This window comes from Catharus ustulatus, chromosome 10, assembly GCF_009819885.2.
Source record: "Catharus ustulatus isolate bCatUst1 chromosome 10, bCatUst1.pri.v2, whole genome shotgun sequence".
NCBI lineage: Eukaryota > Metazoa > Chordata > Aves > Passeriformes > Turdidae > Catharus > Catharus ustulatus.
Genome location: NC_046230.1, coordinates 11142521 through 11164623, shown reverse-complemented (window position 1 = coordinate 11164623; position 22103 = coordinate 11142521). Strand labels below are relative to the sequence as shown.

The window sequence follows — 22103 nt, the reverse complement described above, 5'->3', positions numbered from 1 at the left end:
TTACACTACTTTAAAATTACTGAAAAATTCTGCGTAAAACAAGCAGAAAATAAGAGTTCTTTCCTTCAGTTATAGTCTAGATTTAGTGTTCACATTTTATAATTAGTGTGTTCTTAATTTCTTTCAAAGAGTAAGATTTAATTGCAATAATAAGCATAAGTAACTAAATGTTAATATATAATAATGAGGTTTAACGCTGATAAAAACTATTTAGATTAGCGAGGTTGTCACTGTATGAATATACTGTTTCACTCCAGAAAAATATGCAAAACATGAATGAAAAATATTCTGGAAAAAACTGATTAATTTGCCAGCTGAATTTGAATTTTCAGAATTTTTGCCAACTGAATCTCTGTCTTCACCAGAAGATTTATCTCAAATTCAGCTCTGTACCACATAATGAGGTTGTTCCTTTTTTCCCCATGTCCAGAGTAGTGTTTTGATCTACTACTGTCCATTTCTGACTTCAAGTCATGAAGAAATACTTTATCAGTTAAGCACTTACCAGTGACTACTGGAAAAACAAAACAAAACGAAACAAAAAATCACACTTCTTAAAGACCCTTTTCTTTAAACTTGTGGAAGCAAAATGCACCATAGAGAATATTACTGACAGAAATTTTTTAAGACCGGCTAAAATATTACAACACTCTATGTTAGGATTTACCTCCTAAACACTCCTGCTGCTCCAAATTTTAATTTTCAGCTTTAAAAATGTTATGATGACTTTTACTCTCAAATATTTTATGTTAAGAATGCCAATATATAAGACGGGTTTGATCCAAATGGCAAAATAAAGGTTTGACTCATATTCCCTAAGCAAACAGCAGCGGCCATTTAGAAGACATTGGCTCCTTCACCCAAAATGTTGGGAAGTAATCTGTTCTGGAAAACAGCATCTTTATCACAAAGTAATAAAAGTCATACACCCCTACTTTAACTTATCTAATTACACTTAGGACACTTTTACCCAAATCCACAAATTACTTCCCTGCAAATCAAATTACAGAAAAAGTAGCAACACCCTTACTATGAAGACAAACCCAACATACTATGAACAAGACTAACTGGACACATTACAGATTAAGCTTGGAAGTAAAATTTTTACCTTACAGCATGACCACTGCTTCTATCAGGAAAGGTATTGTCTGTGCTAACAGTCAAAATTTCTAATAGACTTTGATGGCTGAGAATTTTCAATGGACAGAATTCAGAACAAATCTGATTCACATAAAATATCTCTGATATTTCCCATGATGTGCCATGGATGTCAAGAAATGAATTCATCAGTATAATGGTGAGAGAAACATAAATTGATATTATTTTGATTATTTGATCACTCTCAGCAGCTGTAAATCTAGATGCAATGTTTTGTGCCTTGGCTTTATGACACTAATTTGACTTAAAACATGCAATATTTACTCATTTGGAATGGCAACCTGAAATTCACAGTGGTTAGATACAGTTACCTGCTTTGGTTGGGTATCTTAAAACCCAGATGTAACTCAAGATAGTTTCCAACATATCAAGTCTGCAGAAAACATACTGACAATTCTTTCCTTCCAGCAAGCAGCTACTATTCCATAATTGATTCCTTTTTCCCATTGACAATGTCTCTGACTTGCTCATGTCGTGTAGTATTAGAAACTGTTATGAATGATGTTCTATTTGTCCATTTTATCAAACAAGAAGATTAAATTTAACAGCAATTTTTGAAATAGCAACGATTGTATATAAATGAATACAACTGAAGTATATCAGATACATATATTTGAGTACAGTAATTTCACAACCATAAGGTGCACCGGATTATAAGGCACACTTCTGGGTGTCGGCAAATTTCCGAACTTTTGCCGATATACAAGGCGCACTGGACTATAAGGCGCACTTTTTTTTTGCAGCGAGGATCCGCCCCCAGCTCCCCCCGTGTGGTTGCAGTCACGGGCCCCCGGGCCCTCCTGCACCTGGCAGGAGTGGCACTGTGGGCCCCCGGACCCGCCTGCACCCGACAGCCACGGCCCTGCTGGCTCCCCCCGTGGCTCGTGGCTCACACTTCCAGGTTGGCAAATTTCTGAACTTTGTCCATATATAAGGCGCACCGGACTATAAGGCACACTTCCTGGTTTGAGGGAAAATTTTAGTCAACAGAGTGCGCCTTATAGTAGTGAAATTACTGTAAATACAAAATTTGGCAGTGAGTAATTCAGTATAATTGAGGTTCTTATAAAGCATAAGCAAAACCAACCAGGCGTACGGGGAGGGGTCACCCTTCCTCACGTAACAAACAATCAAGCTAAAAATCCCACTTAGATACTATATGCTAATACATATTAATACAGAATTTTCTGGAAAGGTCCTCCTAGTTTCTATTCCTAAATTCTACATCACCATGCTGTTTTGTGCATGCTCTACTAGTAGTTAGGGGTCTCTCATCCTTTCGGGGGTTTTATTTCCAATGACAGCTCTTTGTCTTCATCACTGTCTACTGTGTAACCTTGCAAGTAGTGCAAGCGTACTAAGCCTGGGGTTACGTAACTAAGCGTATGTTCCCACAATAAAACCTTATTCAAGTTCCATGCCTGGAATCATCCCAATTTGGCCCATTCCAAGGTCAAAACTTTTTATTTCTAGATGCTGTTTATCAAACCTACATCCCTCTACTACTCCCACCTAACATCTGGAGGATTCCATCTGCTTTGTCTCACCATTTCCTTTTTTTTTGCTTCGTAACAATTATTTTCTATTGATATGACTACAATTTTGCTAATATAGTTACAATTTAGTTAGCATGAATCATATTTATCACAGAAACCAACTGTCAGACATCAAAAACATTTCACAACAGGAGCTATCAATATGGTTATTTCCTGAGTATAGGAAATAAATGATGTCAACTCTACCTCCCAGTGAACTGCCCCATGGGAACTTACCCGAGTTTTTGGTTTCTTTATTGGAGACAGCTGGTTTTAGTTTAAAGACACATCATCTGACAGACTGTTTGCTAAGTGTATCAGACTGCTACTGCCATGCTGAGAGGCCAACAAACCCACGTGGGTTTAGTACAAGTCTTATTACTCAACTCATTATTTCAAAATTCATCTTCCTAAGGACAAAAGTGAGTATTTTAAATTTCTACTTGCCATATACATAGATTGCCATCTTTTGCAGTCCTGGATAACCTGATATGCTTAGTAAAATACTAAACTAGATTCCTTGTGTCAACATTGTAGAAATGATAATTTTCAATTTGGTAATTTATTTTTTTTTCCTGTGTGCTAAACCATATGCTAGGTATCTCACTGGAAAGTTAAACAGAAAAATTACAGAGCAAATCAGTTTTCAGAGCCAACACTTTTTCCTTCTTTATCTCAACCTACACATATCTCAAATAGTTCATTTATTCATGTCTGTAATGATTCTCTACTGCTTTCTATTTCACCTGTCTTGCTTCTTGCATTTGTAAAAACCTGTCCGAAATGCTATAAAATCAAAATGCCCTACCTAGCACACACATATAAATGGAGTATTTTAGGAATAGTTTATATTTCATTTCCAGTTCATACTGTAAAATGAAAACCCGCTCTTCACTTTCCAAGGGAGTACTACCAAGAACTAAGACACACAGAGATCAAAGTTTTCAGATGTGTTAGTATTAAATGTTTGTCATTAAAACACTGCAAAGTCCATTCACAATATAACTATTCTTATGAATGATTTGTATTATACAGTTATGGAGAAGAAATTTTAGTTTTACTTGCAAATTTTCCCCAAAAGATATATAAATACCACCTGACCTATTAAAGGGCAACAAAACTCCTCATACTTTTTACTCTCAATCCAGACATACATAATTTATTAAGAATCTGAACAGTACCTTTGTAGCATTATCTAAAGGCCTTTGGTAACCTATGAATAACTTCAGGTTCAGAACAGCAGAAGTGTTGATTGGGATTTACAGTACAATTTACAGATTTTCTGCAAAAACAGTAACAGACTTAACCTGTCCTTAAAAGCAGTTGAATCGCTTGGAAAAAAAAGAGATTTAAATATTCATCTGAAACTTACGTGTAATGGTCAGTAGATTTATTAGATTATAACAGTACCTTTTTCTGACATCAACAGAACACCACTCCAGGACAAGTCGCAAATGAAAATAAGCAATATTGAAAGTTAATGTCAAAATCAGAGGTTGATGCACCCAAACACAAATTTGACTACTTATGCCTTACAGATGACACTGCTAATATAAACAGAGAAGCCAGGTCCACATGGACACAGCTGAGGTATAAGCCACTGTTAATTTTTATATTAACACTACTCTGAAGTCAACAAAGAGTTCACAAGATGTTTTATTGGCCCATGAATAAAAAATAGAAAATTTTTACTACCAAAGAGAACTAGTACATTCTAGGAATATTCTTTTAACTTCTGCTAATTTTTTGAAATCCACTGCCAGGCAAGTATACCCTATTATGTGAGATTATTCTATTCCACTTCAGTCAGCTTAATCTGAAAGACAAGCTAGTGCTCTAACAACAAAACTCCAAAGCACTAGGGACAGTTGCTAGTACCCAGGCAAAATCAAAACAGCAAGATAAATTATGAACTGCAGTAAGAATTCTCCCTGTTTTCCTACTCTATAGATTTCTATTGGGATTTTAAAGTGCTAATATATTCTGGTACTAACCAACAGGACATTACAAAAATATGTTCATTCCGTATCTTCCTTAGGTTCAGTTTCACCCTACTCTGTAAAGGTACTCTGAAGTCTGTATTTTGTTTCCAGTCGGCTTCCTCAGCTGAGGAGGAACATTCACCTGTATCTAATTCTCCTAAAGAATGCTGGTTTTGTTCTAGAGCCGAAACCGAGTCAGGAATCACCAACAAATAGAAACCCACAAACAAGTACACCCTCCCACACATCCCCCCAGCTCTGATCCTCGCTTACCTGGAAAGCTACTGTCCAACCATCACTGCTACGGAGACTGCCCAGCTTCCTATGGAATCACTTCACCAGTCCCGTGTCGGCAGCAGGGCTGCCTGCATCAGGGTGCTGCAGCCTCCCTGCAGCCTCGGGCATGCAGGGCCGTGCTCATGGTGCCTAATGATGTTAATGGTGTCTAATCACTTTCAATAGCTCGCAGGAGCGCGTAGCTTAGTGCTCACTCTACAGAGCTACACGTTACTTCTTCAACTGCATTGAGAAATTTTCCCTTTGGACTCTCGCTACTCACATCCTTCTTTCCTCCCTGTTGCTACAGAAGAGCATTAGTTTAAATGTTTGGGGGTTTTTTTCAGCATCGCGCTTTCCTCCTTTAGTTCAGACAGCTGGGGGGGTTGGGGTGGAGTGATGGAATTTAGCCTAAGAGTATGTCAGTGGTAACAGAGCCCTAATGCCCCGCGAGGAATCATTCTTTCACAGTTAGGGCTCCTTCCCACTATTAGCATCCCGACCTCAATTCTCCCACTCCCCGCTTTCCCATGCCCTCTCCCACGGCACGGAACAGCCCGTGCGGCCTCGGACACGTAGGACGAGCCCGTGGCCGGGCGCTCCGGGGCTGCTCCGCTCCCACCAGCACGGCCCTTCCCGCCGCGGGTGGGCTCCCTCCGGCCCCGGGGCTTCCCCTCCCGCCCCCGGCCCGGCCCGGCCCGGCCGCCGCCGCCCGCGGGGGGGCGCTGCCCCCGCGCAGTGCCGGCCGCGTCCCGTGCCGTGCCGCGCAGCGCGGTGCGGGATTCACCGTGCGCAGCCACGGGAGCGCGGGGTCCGCCTGCCCGTCCCGCAACAGCTGCGCACACGCGGGCCCTGCTGCGGTGCGGCGGCCTCCGCTGTTAGTGCGTCTGCGAGCGGCCCCCCCGCGCGGGCGCCGCATCGCGCCCCGCTCATGGCGGTGCCCGCGCGGCCCCTCCCGCGGGAGCCGCCACTGACCTGCCGCCGCTCCGTCCCCGCCGGCGCAGCCTCGGCCCGCGCGCAGCAGCGCCCCGTCCCGCGCCATTAACACCGGGCCCGCGGGCTCTCCGCGGGCGGCAAGCGGACGGTGGCTGCGGCCGGGGCCGCGATCCCGGCTCGGCGGCGGCCGGACGGCGCGGCCGCCATTTTGCTGTGCCGATCCCGGCAATGGGATTGCCCGAGGTCTGCCGGGCAGGGCCGGGCCCGCGCCCTCCGCCGCGCGTGTTCCCTGTCCTTACTCCGCAGCGAACGCCCCGAGCTCAGCTAACTGGGCCTCTCCGCCAAGCTGTTCGTGGACAACCACTGTAAATTCAGACCGATGAGGAAACGCGGCTCTCCCAGCACCCGCGCCTGCTCTGCGGCCATCAGTGCAGTGCTATGCACGTCCCTGAGAATTCCTCTTGGACCTAACATAGGACTTCAATGCCAGGCCTCTCTGCCAGGAAGAAAGAGAAAGCGTTTCTGAGCATATATAGCTCTGTGCTACCTTCTACCACTTCCCTCCAGAAAGCTGGGATGAAACATAGCCTTGAAAAAAAAAACCACCTGAAATAAATTGCATGTAATTATTAAATTATAGTAGCATTTACCCTTTTCCTTATCTGATTATACTATGTTTTTAAAAACATGTGTAGAAACTAAAATAATATGAGGGAATTTGGTTTAAGCGGTATTTTTACTCGTAATTTAGGTTTCTTAATATTTTTTACTGCTTCAGGACACAACACTACTAATAGTGCTTCCTAAGAAGTGACAATCACTGCCTCCCTTAAATAAAGAAGGACAGAGCTTGATATCATCTGTCCAGGTGCTCCAACACATTTGGTACAGTCCTCCCAGATAGTGTCTCTCTAAGCCTCTCACTGCAAATAGTCAACAAAGTCTGTTTTCTCAAAACTCAGAATCATGAAGCTTAGAGAAAAACTGGGCTTTGAGACAGGTGAAAAACACTGTTAGATAAAAGAGCTTGGTTTTTGTCTTAAAGCTTGCTTTTGGCCAAGGCTCACCTGAAGCACTCTGGCCCACCCAGACCTGGTGATGGCATGGGTGAAATAGCTAAAAAAGTAATAAAGGGATGGGAAAACTAAAGGGCTAGAAACTGAAAGCTTTTCTATAAGGATAAATAAATAGCAGCACACAAGTCCAACATAAAACATAAACCAAAACACTGGCTCACACGTACCTCTAAGAAATAAAATCCTTGCTCCCTAGAAATCCAACGTTCACAGGTCTATATGGCTCTTTAGAAGACCCCTGAAATGGGGTTGAGGCCACACCCATATATATATAGACTATAATGGAATGGTCTAGAAAACTTCCAGCCAATCACAGACTGTTGTGCCATTTCTACTTGCGTGGTCCCTCCCAATCATTCCCATAATCATTTTCTTCTCCTTTACTTCTTGCCATAGCTTGATTGGATGTTGACTAACTAGGTCCTGCTGTGTCCTAGGATCTAGTTATTTTACATGCCATATGGCTGGTTCTTTCTAGGATGGACTCTACACTATCCTATGTATATTTTCATAAGCTTTGTTTCCAAATCTTAACCTATAAATCCAGAAGCACCAGCTACTTCATCATTGTCAACTTGATGGGTCTGGAAGTTAGAATTTTGGTAGAGCCTCTTCATGATAAATGCTGCTTATCATTGCAGGAAACTGCTTAATATCAACATAAGGTACAAAATCTATTATAAAGAGGGGAAATCTTTTTTTTTTTTTACCCTAGCATTCTGTCTTGGAACTATCAGTGCTTTCCTGGTTGGTTAAAAGCTATAGAAAGAAATTTTTTCCATTCATGAAATTGCAACAATTTCAGTGATTTATCTATACACACACCTTTCACTAACTTACTCAGTCCACATTAAAAATTCATCTTAGAAATACTTAACATTTCTGTGCAAAGTTTAATTCCTTCTCTAATTCTGAATCATTGGAATTCTTACCTATAAGTTCACCTACTGAAGCAATGAATATGTTTTTAGCTTAGGGCTCTCTGCCACATTCATTTTTATTCTAACCTACATAACGGATTAGCAAAGTTTCATACTTAGATGTAGGTTTCTTTTTATCTTGGACTTTGCCTATTGCTTGTTTGCTGTTATTGCTTTATTACTGTTTTAGATAGGTATATACATAATCATATGTGTTAATGAAGATTTTTGACACAAGTGCCATAAAAAGTATTTGTGATAAATGTGTTGTCAGTAACAATACAATAAAATGGATTAAATTAAATCTGTTGTAATCCCTTAAAGGAAATAAATGCCTTACTGAATAAGCATCTTGAAACAAATTTAAGGAAGATTAGGTTATTAATTCCCCTTAAATCTTAATTAAAAGTTACTATTTTAAATTGTTTTGAAAATCAGATGCATAACCATTATTTGTATAGCTGATATGTCCAACTTACAGACAGTAATGTATTTGTACTTAAACACCAGATTCTCTGGCAGTCTTAATATCTGTAGACGATATAACAGATATGGAGACCAAAAATGGTCATGTTTTCTCTTTTTTTTTTTTTTTAAAGGGTGTTTTCTTAAGGCAACTTTAGTTCATCCACTAAAAAAAAGAATCACCTTTTCTGTGACTAAGAGTGTAATTGAAAGTACTAATTTATATATATATAAATACATATCTATATATTTTTAAAAATATATAGATATATGTATATATGAAATTTGAGCTATTGTGAATTCACAGTCCCATCAGCTTCTTGTGCATTAAAAATATTCTTCAGAAAAAGAAATTCTTTCTTAGGCTGTCTTGGCATCATCCAAGATTTTACATAATCATTCTAATGTTTCATGTAAAACCAACTGCATGCAAAGCAAATGGAAGGACTGGTGCTGCAGTCAGACCTACAGTGATATCTGGGAGAAGGCAGACAAGACCCATTTGCTCTGCAGCCCTGATTCCAGGGTGTAAGCCCCAACACTTAATGATGTACTTTAGAAATAGTGAGCCTGCTAGAGTATATGTACCGATTCCTATTAAACGTATGAATGATTGCACATCACATCACAAATACTGTGTTCATTTTAGAAGGAAGTCCAAGTACTTTAGCAGTGGATTATTTCTCATGTGGTAAAACTGCAAAATATAGAGAAAATTTTCAAATCTCTTTGAAATCTATAAAACACTTGCAAGGTTATTGAAATAATGGTGTTGGGATGTTTTGCTGAAGTCTGATAATCTCCTTCTGCAACTTGTGGCATATGGTATTCTTTCTGTAAGAGTATTTAATGAAAAAAATGTGCCAATATTCTCTAGTCAAGCAGTTGCAGTTCTTAAGCAACAGCAGAAAATAACATATAGAGCATTACTCAGTCTTGAAAATTCCTCATGAGCCTTCTTGAAATTTAGGCATGGCCTAATCAGTCTCATTAGCACTAAACAGGATGCATACTAGCAATTTTTAAAGATGTAACTACATCTTTTTCACCAGTCTAAAAAAGAAAACGAAGCAACAACAATAACATAAATCCAAATTCTTCTCTTGCACAAAATACAAAAGCTTATGTTGTATGGCTACTAAGAATCAGCTGACTTTACATCTTGCTATCTCTGAACAATCTTAGTATTATTTTCCATTTAAGTCTTTCTTTTTTGTGTGTGCTGCTGACAAGCCGTTTTCTAGCTGCCTTCATTTGTAGGACATATCAGCTCTTAGCTAACAGAGATCAGTTGCAAACATGAAGCCATGTTTGCAGACAGAGTGACAACAACAGATATTCTTCTGTTGATGACTGTTGTCAAATGTAGTGATTAATATATTGGAATAGTGTTAAACTAAAGAAGCAAACAAAACATTTAGGTTTTGTTCATTAGAACAATTACTATGTGGTATTCTGTTGCCTGCTCTGTTATCAGAAAGGTAAAATAGAAGTAGTTGAGTTCAGCCTCCATTTTCCAATTTTCAGAGAAAGTGTCATTTGAATATGGCAGCCAGCATCCACAACAGAGGCTCAGGGCTGCTGTTCTGGATGAGGTATGTGGAGGATCAGGCCAATGCAGCTGTTCTTGCCCTTTATTACAGCTGATGCAGCAAATCACAGTGGACTGGAAATAGTTCAATCCATGCCCCTGCAAACGTCTCATTCAGTTGGTCTGCCAGGTGGCTGGACACAGCCATTTTGGAAACCAGAAGTGGTCTTCAAGCTGTTAATTGGCTAATAATAGCCTGCAGTATTCCTTAAAATTTTGCAAAATATTTTTATTTTTGCTGTTGTTTTGGTAAACCAAAACCAGCATACAAGTGATAGCTATTGCTCTGAGTCATCACTTCAGCGTGGCCAATATTATGACAACTTAGCAGACACACAAGAATTTCATATGCTCTTAAATGTTCATATCCTCCATTTTGTGCTGACCAAAGGGACCCAGCCCAAGCCCTACTCCTTCTTTTCCATCCTACTGCACATTTCCAAACTAAAGGCTGAAGCAGGGCCTCTGGTCATGCAGTGAAGGACTGTAGCAAAAGCAGATAGCACTCACTGGTAGCACAAAAAAACCTGTGATGACTCCAGCTCTGGTTTGTGCTGCTTGCTCTGCCATCAATGTGAACTGCTCAGATCTGAACTCAGCTCAGGTGGGGTAAAATAACAACAACAACAACAACTACTACTACTACTGCTACTACTACTAAAACCCCAACAATTATTAGGCTTGCTTCTCCCTAACAATTTCCCAAATTCTTATTTACTCAAAAGTCTTAATAGTAGTTAATGTGATGGTACATAACCACATTGTTTATGATTCAGGATCATGAAAAGATTCATGTGGCAGTGTTTAAACTATCTGAAATTAATACCAGATTCTGGTATTGAAATTCTCAACTTGGCTGTTGAGAAATAGAAATGTTGAACATTGTCAGGATAATCTTAATTTCATTAATCTGATAGTGTATGGAGCCTACTCTCTTACTAAGCGCTTCAAAAAAGTAAATGGGAATATTTTCATTGATTTAAAGGCAAATTTAAGTAGGATACTTGTCATCTAAGCAACTTCTTAGATTACACCCACTGAATTTAAACCCACAATTTGCAGATTCTCATTTTCCTTATATTTTTAATTAATAGGATTTTAGACTTCTTTCTTGAAAATATATAATTCAGGGATAACCTGAAGGGTTGGATACACTTTACATTCTATATATAAATTAATACTTTAAGAAGAAAGGCCAAAAATTACCTGTACATAAACTTGCTGAAGTTACTGCACAAATTTCTCAGAACTGATCTTATTTATCTAAGCTTCTTTTTAATGTGCGACTGAAGAGTTACACAGAAAGTGTGAGTGCTGGCTAAATGCTACATCCAGATATTATTCCAAAAGTCCATGATCAGCTGTAATTTCTACTTCCACAACTGTTTCTCGACCCCTGCCTTCTCCTGTTGTTGTCTGGCAGAAGACAACACTTGGGTCATATCTCTTTGCCTGGATACGTTAGATAGAACCACAGTGCTACGAGCAACACCAGCTTCATTCTTGTTTAGTGGCTTTAGTTTGTCACTCTGTAAAGCAATATAATCATGCTTGCTTCTGAATGCTGGTGCAAGATTCAAACTGAGAATGCCTGAGCATTTCTGAAAGACACCATTACCCATTACTGCCATCCATACTTACAGCAGTGCTGTAAGTATTCAGAATCCTGCGGGAAGGTTTCCATTTGCAGACCAAGCCTACCATGCCAATTTTAACCCGCTATTGCAAGTCCAATTGAAAGTAAAATCATAAAAAGTCGTAAGAGATATTTCCATTGAAAATATGAGGGGTTTTGGTTAAAATCTTTGAGTGTTAGGAATCCATATTGGGCCATGCCCAGAAATCTTTTTATATGGTGATTTTCAAGATGCATGCATTATTGTGAGCACATGGTATGTAAATGCATTGGGCTGGTTAATAAGCATTCCCTGACACACATCTGCAGCTTTGCTAATGTACCTTTTATTCCTATGTGGTTGTCAAGGAAACAGGTTATGGCCCAGTATTCTGTCTAAAATGTACTGAGCAAGTGTTCTATGATAATTTACTTAAAATAGGTACAACTTAGGTTTCATAGCTCATTGCTTCTATAAATGCAGGTAACCTGAATTTATCTAATTGTAATGTTTCACTGATTAGTTTAAACCACCAATGCCATTTTATTGTCTTTGAAAATCCATTACATTTTCTATGCCACACAACATTGCATATTAAAAGTAAATCTATTACAGAAAACATTTTGAGATATTGTAGAAATTGAAGAGTGCTTTTTGGCTTGTGGTGTTGTGGTTTTTTTGGTTTTTTAAAAATTTGCTTCCTTACCGTACATTCTGCCTGGTGACCTTACTTATTTCAATTTAGAGATACCACAGTGAGAATGACTCTGATGCAACAAAGCATTTCCTACCAACATCTGTACAAATAGTGCTACTGAAATCAGTGGGATTTCTCCCTTTCTTAAAAATTAATGAATTAATCAGAATTTCACTGATTCTTTAATTGAATACAAGTATATCTTAAATCTGAAGCAAGATACCAGGCATACTTATACTAACCAAGATTATTATTGGATGTTCACAATAAGAAAAAAGAAAACTGACAATATTTGAAAAAGCCGTGCAAAATGTGAACTGTTATTTTGAAATATCCTCTGTGACTATTTATCACAATACTATACTTGAATCTACAAACTGCTCTTTCCAGCTCAGGAATCAAGAGGCTTTTTACTGTCACTGATTAAAGTCATGTATAAAGGTAGATATTCTATGAACTATACCCAGCTTAACCAACACAACAGTGTCAGAAACAGGCACTGGCACTGACAGTTTCTCTGGCTTCCCTGTGTGGCACAGGTTTGCAATGAACACTCATGACTGGGATCCAGAGCTAACATTCTGGCATGCTCAGGAGGTTTGTGTGCCTACCAATATATTTGGTTTGTACAGATCACTGGAGGCTGTAACAACCTGTTTCAAAAACTATTCTGTCTGATTTTGTTTGTCCAGTCTCTATGGCAATAGAAATCCAGTAGGAACTGGAAAAATCCAACAATATTGACATGAGAATCAAGCAATGTGGTACCATAGTGAGAACAAATCTTAAATTATTGTAATAAATTAGAAATTAACAGAAAATATACCCAGGTAATGCAGTGGTGATGGTGTTAAATAATTTAGCTCTTTTTCTATGTGAGATTACCCCATAAACTTACCCACCTAAAATCTGTTCTTCTGTTGTTCTTTTGTTAGAGTCTTTTAAGAGTGGTATTGACAGGTATTTTCAGCAAAACCATCTCAGTAATTTTGTGAACTGTGTGGCTACAGTGTATCACCCTGCAAAGGGAAAAATCCAGATTTAATGACCGAATTATTAGATGAATACTAATTTCCACATGCATTGTGTAATTCATCAGAATTTTCCCTGGGGTGCTGTAGAGCTCCAAATCTACATCTGGGGATTTTAGAACACACCAGCAATAAAACAGTAGCCTTAACCAAACTTCTGCTGCATTTTTTTTTTTAATGGTTTAACCTGTGTAGTGCAGACTGGACATAATAATATGTTCTAGACAGAAATGTAAGGATGTTTCAAAGTTTAAAGTAATTATTTTGAAAGACGTTTTCTTTCTCCTCTTTCTCTTCCACAACTTTTCTTTTGATCTTTCTTGTCACAGATATCACCACAGTATCTGTGATAATGACATTTCTAGGCAGCTCTTGTTCTCTGGAATACACTTCCTGTATTTCTCTGCTTAAATGATTATTCACCACTGTCAAACATCCTGATTTTATTATTATGTATCAAACATCCTATAAAGGTTTTCCTGTAACAGTATAAAAATTATGTGAAATCAGGTTTTGTTTCAAAGATAGTGAAAAAAAGGAAATTGTTCCATAGAGAAATTGCAAAATCATGCAGATCAAGCCTTATGACTCAGCTGATAGGCATTCATACAGCAGCAAGTATGGAGCAGCAATTAAGAACACATAGCTCCATCCTCCATTTGCAAATCACTGTATGCTCTTAGCAATAACATTGTACAGGAAATACAAGATCTGTTACTTTGGCTTGAAAAGGTAAGGAGGTGAGCTATTTTTCTTTTATTTTTGGGTTTAGCCTTGTACATTTTTAGGTTATGTTAATTTGAATAAGAAATCTGTAGCTAACATATGCCCTAACAAAGGTTGGAATGAAAGAAAATTGCAATAAGTCATTATTATCACCTCAAATTCCATTAAACGCATATTCATAAATGACCAAAATATGATAAATGGGAAGCTTAAACATCATGTTTGGAGGAATCCAACAGTAGAAAAGTCTTACCAAAGCGAAAGATTTCCCAACTTTGGTAATACTGAAATTCAAATACAATATTACCCTTTTAATAGTTAGTAAAGCAATATATGTGATAAAGCACAACAGACACTAGACACCTTAAAAGGGTTAATTGGTACCTATTCATTACTACCAGAATCTGTTTAATAGTCTGACAAATATTATCTGAACACAGCTAGTTTCCCACTGAGAGACCTGCAGTTTCAAATCAAAATGAAGTTTAGAGGCAGTAGTAACCTTAATTATAAAGACCATTGAAAAGCAAGTAGGACAGTATCCAAGTGAATAATTTTTTTGTTTGATTTCATTTTTATTTATGTTTTGTTTAGATTTTCTGCTCGGCAGAAATGGATTTTGCATGGAGAAAAGAACAAATTCCAATTATAAAAAGGGTGGTTCAGTATCAACAATTAGATTTCTATAATAAAACTGACCCCACAACTAAATAAACCCAAAAACCCTAGCAGGCCCCCTGACAATAACATTCGCAGGCTGTGCTGGAGGTGGGGAAAACTGCACCTGCTCCTCCATGCCCTGCTTAGCCCCCTCAGCAAAATAATAAAATGGATGAAGTTTACAGAATATTTTTTATGGCACCTCTGGCTACAACATTCTGACACTCTGCATTAGCTAGATGTAAGTGCCACTGAAATACATAGAGCAACCCACATATAACAGTCAAAGTGGAAATTGCTGGCTAATTACTGGACTCCTCCTAAATAAAGATGTCTGTTTCTTTCGCTAGAAGAAATTACCATTCACAGGTTGCCAATGAATTTTTCCAGACTCAAAAAAGCACTTCAGTTCAGTCATATTCATTACAAGAGGACTTGCACCCCTTAACAAAGAGCAAATCTGTAAATGGGTTTAAAACAATCATAGGGAAATGTGCTCATGTAATGGAGCTACTTTTTAAAAATGCCTTAAGTAGGTATGTTTAAACACAAAGATATAATAAAAACAGTTTATTGCTAAGTGCCCCATTTTTTTAAAAGATAAGTATCAGAGGCAAAAAATAGATTCGACATAGCATTTGCTCAGCATTTCCTTTAAAAATAACCACACACGAAATAAGCAAAGAAATGTACTTTCTTACTACATTTAATCGTGCCATCCATATTAACATTTTAGACAGGAAAATAATCAGCAGACGCAAGCTACTGGAGATAAATCAAATTACAAAAAATGCAGGCTTTAATACGTCACTTGAGAGATGCTGTCTGTTACGTTTTCAGGTCTATTTCTTTAGGTGGAACAGAGGAATACTGGAATGCATTAAATTCTTCTTATAATTATGAATCAAATGGTTTTATTGTCATCATTAAGTATTTGCCTATTATGACACATGACAAGTCATATTCCTGAACAGTTATACTCTGCTCATTTGGAATGCACTGAACTGGTATATTTAGAAAAAAAAGAGAATTAGTTTAATATTACTCATACTCTCACGGCTATTATTGATAATTGGCTGTGCTTCTAAATACCTCCTCTGCCTTCACTTTCAGTGCTGAGTCTTCTTCCACACAAAATATACTCAGTCATTTTAAAGTCTAGCACATGAAAGGAAAATGGCTTCCCTGCTGCAAAAGTCTCATTGCAGTAGTGAGAATTTCTCAAGTCATGTACAAAGAGCATCGACGAGGAAATACACTGTTATAAGCTCAGTGGAGACTTTCAGTAACATCTGATCTCTATAGGCAGTTACCTGTGGTATACATATTATTTAACTTGACTGGCACTGTAAAAATATTAGCTAAAAATAAAAATAAAGAATTATAATACTTAAATTTTGCAAAATCTGTAAGGTCTGCAAATTACTGCAGACCACAAGTGAGCTTATTCTCTAAAGGCTTGTTTCAGGTTTGACAGGAGTTCTTTTGTAGTATGCTTAAACATAGTTCTGTACCTGAACTTCAGAATGGGTCCACTATTTAGAGAAAGGTTTATTAGCATTACTGTGGCTGAATTCAGCAGAATTGAAAGAAGGTTTAAACCTTCTGATTCTCTACATTTGTCAGCTGCTAAATGTTTTAGTCATGATACTAAAACTATTACTTTTTATATACACGCAGTACAAACCTTGACCTACATGCAAGACTGGGCTAAATTAAAAAAGAAACCAGGGTACGTTTCTGGGAACAACCAATGCAAGCCAGAAATAAAACAGGATTTTGTGTGTACAGCTTTGTAAACATGGCATCATTTAAGAACTGATAGCTGCATGGAAACATAAAGTGAAATCACATTCTCAGTTAGAAGTAAGAGGAAACAACTGCGACATTTCCATTTGCATTGTGATATTGCTATTAAAGAGAATAACATCTTTCTACATCTCTACCATTGAACCTTTTTAAAGGATTTGGTTGCCAAGGAAACTGGTTCTGGCCCAGTATTAATCTGAAAGAAATATACTATAAAAGTTGGTGTAAGTAATACAGTACTCATAATTATTGTTATTCTTTATGCTCAAATTCAGGTTTTTATACTTAAGGCTGTTAAGTTTTTATTTAATAATATTTTTTTGTGTGAAGTAAAACACATTTCAGTGAACTGATACTCATTTTAAGCTGACAGGGCCATCTATATCAATCTCTCTCTTTAAAGTTCTCCTACCTTAAATAACAAGAAATACTGCAGTTTTATGTTTGTAGCCAATACTGAAAATATAAGCATTAAAGCATATTATTCTTTATTTAATATTTCGCACAAAACACAAAACCGCTTACGACAGAATTTAAATAATTTTCTTTTTTCTAATCTTCCTCAATTTTTATTTCTGCCTTTTAGCTGCAAGTTTAGTAATGCTTACTGTCAGCTTTAAAATGTAATGGAATCAATAGGGTTTTCAAAAATTCTTTTGTTGCATAAGCGTTGCCACGCCCTTAGTACATATGATTATTTTAACAGACATGATTGCTCCACTTTCACAACAGATTTAAAAAAACAGATAAGAGTAATTGTCATGCCAATATGGGAAGCCAACACTTTAATATAGGTTGTTTTCATTAACAGTTTAGTGCATTTTAAAACTGAAAGCTACATTCCAAAGCCCATTTCATGTTCTTGCAACACTGACCAAGAAAACAGTAAAACATGCAAATCTCAACCTACCTGCATGTACCACTTAGAGCAGTGTTAACATGGCAGTGCACCCAGCCATTTTTATGTAAAGCGATGGAGATAAGTTCTGTTCTTGGTCTTCTTGATAATTTTTTAGAAGCAGTTGACAAAATTCAAATAGCAAGCAGCTTGAATAGACCGTGAGCAGGAGAACTGAGTTTATCAACAGGGAAAGCAGGAGTGGGGAAAAAAAGTCCTCATCCAAGGTTTTCCGAAACTGCAAAACAAGGTTGGCTTTTTTTTTTTTCTCCTCCTCAGAGGGTTCAAAGCTTGAAGCTGACCACTGCAAAGGCCACTTGTCACATTTACTGAAAATCAACCTATTGATATCACAGCTGAAAATATAAACTCGACAACCAAAGCCCATTGCACAACGTGGACTGCGTAAGAGTTAAAAATAGATTTGACGTGCCTCCTACCTGCATAATAAATATGTAAGTTTCAAGTGCTTTAATTCGATATTCACATTAATTAACAATACAATATACATTATTTAAACTACAGTAAATGCAAGAAGAAAAAGGGTGACACCATCTGGAAGCACAGTTTGCTTTTTTCTCCTTTCCGAGGGCTAATAATGTAGTTTGAATGTGATGACAAGCTAACAGCTCACCACATTGCAAATGAAAAAAGAATTCTTAAGGTGATGCTCTAATATCTAAGCCTGTAATGAAGCACAAACCAGTCTTCACTACTGCATGACATGGCACACAGACCATTTACATACTCACATTTGAGATACTAGGCACAGTATAATGAATTCAATACACAGCATGCACACAGCACAAGCAACGTTAATCCTGCCTGCCATTTTAGGCTTGCAGGAGTAAGATACATACTGCAGCACAGCTCTGGTAAGGGAGGAGGCAGGGGACAGCTCACCTTAAATGCAGTATCTGATTAATGTTGTAAGTGACATTGCGTATCAGCTACAGAGTCTTGGTTCAACTGGGTGGGAGGGAACAAAGAAAATTGTCATCAACTGGTGATGCAAGATGAGCTCCAGTCACTAACACTGTTAGCAAACTCCAAATTCTACAATGATACAGTAGTAGGCATTTCAAACTCTTATCAAAATCTCCTTGTGCAATGGCTGAGTTGCCTGCCGAGGAAAACAAAACAGTCTTCTTGCTTATTGGAGAAACGCTGCATCCACTACAGCAACATCCTCTCGCTGCAGAAAGATTTCACGTCGCACATATTAAATCCTGGATGCATTTGCTGTGCTTTCTTAATTTTTAAGTTTCAGTATTAAAAAATAAAATTAAAAGCCAGTGATAGCAAAAATAATATAGCTAAAGGTCTAATGTTCAGACAAATAAAACATTTCTTTTTCTCTCCTTTCTGTTTTCTCTCTTTTACAGTCCATCAAAATCCTGAGCAGTATTGACAAACCACACGAGCACCGGGTCTGACTGCATGATCAGCTGTCTGTGTCTACGCTACACCCTGTTAACCACAAGCAGTGTTAGAGCTAAATATATCTGCAATGCAGAAACAGTAGGTGCTATGTGGTATACAATTCTGATTAGTTTTAAGATATTTTTCTATCCCAGATATAACAAATAAAACAAAATTTGCTGCTGATCTCTGTCAAGCATGGTATCTGTCAGACTTACAAAACATAAAAGCTATCCTAAGTACACTGACCTAGATAACACTAAGAAGACTTAAGCAGCGTGCAAGCATACTCACTGTCAAAGCAAGGAAAACGAAACAATGATTGTCTAATCAAACTGAAAGCAACAACTCACTACCACAGTATAAATTCCAAAATGCTACGTACTGTATATGCACATCTCATGTTATTGGAAGACGCAAAGCTCCTTTGTTTTTTTTTTTTTCTCGACGGCTTTTCTTAGCTACGGTTGCACAATGACATTCTGACATCATGGAGGTCAATGCAGATACTAAAGTGCTGTCGTCTTTAAGAAAAAAACCCCACCAAAATACAAAACCAGAGCTGCAATAATAATAATAATAATAATAATAATAATAATAATAATAATAATAATAATAATAATAATCACATCACCTACTTCATGTCTTTCTATTACCTTCTGAGATTAATAGCATGCACGTTGTTCAGCCACATACATTAAATTGGTATCACCCTCTGCAGAGACTGCAAAGGTAATTGTGGGAATTAGATTTTTGTAAATGTCAAAAAAGGATTATAATCTGGAAAACTTAAAAATATAATAAAATATTTTGCATATGTAATGAAAAATATGCAAAGAGAAAAGCATCAAAAACTGCCAATCTGATTTAAAAAAAAAAAAAGCCTAATAAGCAAAACTGGTGGTATTTTCATTGTCACTGTCTCTCTAAAGGGAGAATGAGAGAACCATGCTGCAGTTTACTGTAACCTGAGTTACCTTCCCAGAAGGCTAAACCATCAGGTAAGGTAAAACAAACCATAAGATATACCTAATTAGAGAGCAAAATCTCCCCCCACTATGTCGGTGACTTCTCTCAGCTCTTTATCTCTACCTGCAAATACCGCAAGATGATACCCAGCACAATAACAGAACCGTGAAGATAAACATGTTAGCTCTAAAAACATTCCACTGAAAGATTTCTTTAGGTAACCATTGTTTACCATATATACAAGTAAATCTAGTTGATTTCTGACCAACTGCAGAAATAAGCAGCTCCTTGTGAGGCCAGATTTGTCTAGAGAAGCGCTAGCTTTCATTTGACCTGCCAATATGGCTGAGGAAAAAAGCAGCCAAATTTTGAAACACATATTCTTTCCCTAGGAGCCTGTGTACCTGATGATTTTTTTTCCTCCAAAGAGCACCTCTTTTTAAAAGTGAAGACTAATACCAAGTATTGTATTAAATCAGAAAATGTTGCATAGCAAAAACTAGGCTGCTCTATGTATGTTTTCACTTATTTTCAAAATATAGACAACCTGATTTTGCTTCCCCCCCCCCCTTTATTTTTTAATGATTAAATAGGTATCTGTTTAATTTGGAGGTTTTCTTTGGGAAGTTATTTGGCATTTTGTTGTCTTTCATTTTAAAAGCTGGGAATGAGATGTTCCTAACAGTCAGTGCTTTAAAATATTCAGAATCCCCTTCCATAAATAGCACATCTGTCACAGGAAGGGAATCCAGCCAACAGAAAGGCAGATCAGACCAGCAAAAACAACTGCTATTCCAATGCATGATTACGAAATAAGTTTGGATTTTAGCAAGCCTTTATTTAGATTTTTTGTTTGTTTTGAGCTTTTTAAAGTATGAGCTATCTGATTATGTAGATGCCACCATGTATCAAATTTAAGAATGTTAAATATGGATAATTTTGAGGGATTTTTTATGTTCCTCTGTTAGTCAAATGTATATTGTCATGTTAGTTTAAAACCATGGTCAAGTTCCTATAGATTTCAAGAGCATAAGATTTGGGCTATATGAAGCAGTTTGTTAAAGTATGTTATTATTTCAGAAGCAAGTGGTAGTTTTGTTTAGAGACAATGATTTCCAGCAAAAGACCAATCTCAGTGGGGTCTCACAATAAATATACCTGTTCCTGCATTCTTGAAGTCAGCATTCTCATTCACCCAGGGAAGTAGTGCTCTGGGATAGACACAAGGTGATTTGGGTTGTGTGATTTTGGAAACATTAAAAACCTGCTGGAAGTGAACGCTGCAGAGAAGTAAACATTTCACGGTGAACCGGGAAATGAGCTTGTCCAACTCTTTATGCATACCTCTTGCTTAATGGGCCATTTCCAGTGCTTAGTTTTGCAGGCTTACATTTGCAATGATTTTGCTTCAGACTCAATATCATTTCAGCTCAGAAATCAGCTTCTAAGTCCTTCTACAGTTGCACAATACATGCCACAGTAAATAAATAAATTTTTAAAATGGCACTTGTATGCTGCACAAAGTTTTGCCCTATAAAGACACATTATTCAAGGTGGACATATATTAATACTGTATGTTACTTCTCAGTCAGCAACTTGGATTTAAGTCTAACATGATTTGTGCCAAAACTCTTACAATTCCAAGGCACTGTCTCACTTGATTCCTTACTTCAAAATTCCCTGCCTCTGCTGGGTCAGGACTATCTCTATCCATTCTATAAGCTTGTGTTGGTTCTGTATTCAATCAGCTTAAAGTGAGTCTATTTCAAGTATCCACACTGGATCTCACAGGCTATTTGTGTTGCAGCCTTTCCCACTTTCAAGCATGCTACTTGTAAACACACTTCCTCTTCCTTTATTTATCACCACTCGAGTGCAACAACATGTTCTCTCTCCTCACAAACTATAGCTTATCAAAATTGGTGAGGAATGAGGAGTTCCAACTACACTTTATATTGAGCATCCTCTCACGGTATATTGTTTTTAGAGGAAACGTCCTAGTCCTCCACATCAATCATTTGGCAAAAGGAAGTAGAGTGTGTAAAGAAAGACTTACTTGAAATCCCTAAAACTGTACTGATTTTTGTCTCAAAGTATTGCCACACCTTGTCTTCCTAAGAAGGAAATTCAAAGGGCAGTCTGAGTGTCTGGGAACTCTGCCAGCCACCAACCTTGTAGCAGTAAATATCTGGAGGAATTCTAGGAGACTTTCAGAAAAAAGTGGCAAATACTTTTAATTTTATATGGATTATCTCACTTCTGTCTGTTTGACACAGGCCCAAGCTGGACCAAGAGACTGAGCTGTGCCTCCTGCTATATCGAAGACATGCTGCATG

At 37.7% G+C, this 22103-nt stretch overlaps 1 protein-coding gene and 1 long non-coding RNA gene across 9 annotated transcripts in view; one reads left to right on the top strand and one right to left on the bottom strand.

Moving 5' to 3' along the window:
• Positions 1–19272, bottom strand: part of ZBTB38 (zinc finger and BTB domain containing 38) — a 26881-nt gene extending 7609 nt beyond the window's left edge. Inside the window, exons 1-3 of one of the 8 annotated variants that reach the window (XM_033068867.2) lie at positions 19184–19272; positions 18280–18345; positions 13155–13271 (exon numbers count right to left, since the gene is read on the bottom strand). Coding sequence is in view for 1 of the 8 variants with exons in the window: in XM_033068865.2 (XP_032924756.1) it covers positions 17389–17394 (6 nt within the window). In the remaining 7 variants the exon portion in view is untranslated. Of the gene's footprint in view, positions 1–4103; positions 4916–4948; positions 5580–5926; positions 5984–13154; positions 13272–17388; positions 17631–18279; positions 18346–19092; positions 19145–19183 lie in introns of those variants that run through there. The other 7 variants (XM_033068869.2, XM_033068870.2, XM_033068866.2 and 4 more) reach the window with 7 other exon arrangements.
• Positions 17748–22103, top strand: LOC117000828. The gene is made up of 3 exons (XR_004418858.2): positions 17748–17831; positions 18762–18897; positions 22044–22103. It is a non-coding gene; the product is annotated as an uncharacterized LOC117000828 (long non-coding RNA).